At 16.0% G+C, this 1,047-nt stretch overlaps 1 protein-coding gene across 2 annotated transcripts in view; it reads left to right on the top strand.

Moving 5' to 3' along the window:
* The first annotated feature begins 625 nt into the window (after positions 1–625).
* LOC102681664 (pre-mRNA-splicing factor CWC25 homolog) overlaps positions 626–1,047 on the top strand; it is a 2,123-nt gene continuing 1,701 nt past the window's right edge. For both annotated transcript variants that reach the window (XR_004151799.1, XM_031515120.1), the window contains exons 1-2: positions 626–702; positions 816–1,047. Coding sequence is in view for 1 of the 2 variants with exons in the window: in XM_031515120.1 (XP_031370980.1) it covers positions 685–702; positions 816–1,047 (250 nt within the window). In the remaining variant the exon portion in view is untranslated. The remainder of the gene's footprint in view (positions 703–815) is intronic.

The raw sequence follows: 1,047 nt of genomic DNA, 5'->3' as shown, positions 1-1,047 counted from the left end.
AAATTATAAATTTTAATTTATTAAATATTAGAATTATTAATAGAAAATAATCGATAATTAAAAAGTAATAAAGTATAAAAATAAAAAAGTATAAAAATAATTTAAAATCATATAATATACTTATGTTATAAAATTGTTTAAATAGTTAATAAAATTATAACTTATAAATTAAAAATAATTATATATTTTTCAAAAGTTTTAATTAAGTTTTAAAAGTAAAGTAAAAGTAAGTAAAAAAAATAAAATTAAAATATCAAAAATAATAATTAAAATTTTTATATTCTCTAAATAATTTTTATATAGTTTGTTATATATTTATATTTATATTTTTTAATAATTTATAAAAATTTTTATAAACTTCTCTTTTTACCTTTACTTTTAATAATACTTTTTAATAATATGTGAATCTTAAATATCGCGCCATTAAATATTTTAAATTTTATTACTATATATTTCTTTAACGATATGAATATGCGCAGAATTGTTAGATATCGAGACAAAATGGTTGCCAGTATGATATTAAAAAACCGATAGAGAAATAATACTGTCAGAAATAATATTCCTTAAAGAAAAATAGCTTTATTTTAATTTTAAATGTCGTATATAATAAGAAAATAATAAATATATCAATTTAAATATAATTATAATAATATATTTCATCTTATATCTTATTTTCGATTAAAAATGGGTGGAGGAGATTTGGTAAGATAATCATAGTTTTAAATTATATTTAAAAATATAACATAAAACATATTATTATTATATAAATAAAAATATAATAATTCTATGCTTTTGTTTAATAAAATTTATAACAGAATTTAAAAAAATCATGGCATCCATCTACTATGAAAAACATAGAAAAAGTTTGGAAAGCAGAACAACAACAATGTCAAGAAAAGAAAAAAATAGCTGAATTAAAAAAAGAAATAGAAATAGAAAAAGATCGAGAAGATATAAAAAAATATGCAATGGAACAAGGTGTGATTGAAAAAAAAGATGACAAAAAATTGGATTGGATGTATAAAGGACCAAATCATTTAATTAATA

This window comes from Apis dorsata, unplaced genomic scaffold (genome assembly GCF_000469605.1).
Source record: "Apis dorsata unplaced genomic scaffold, Apis dorsata 1.3 scaffold_56, whole genome shotgun sequence".
Taxonomy (NCBI): Eukaryota; Metazoa; Arthropoda; class Insecta; order Hymenoptera; family Apidae; genus Apis; species Apis dorsata.
The sequence above is the reverse complement of the archived record's forward strand: the minus strand, read 5'-3'. Positions and strand labels throughout refer to the sequence as shown.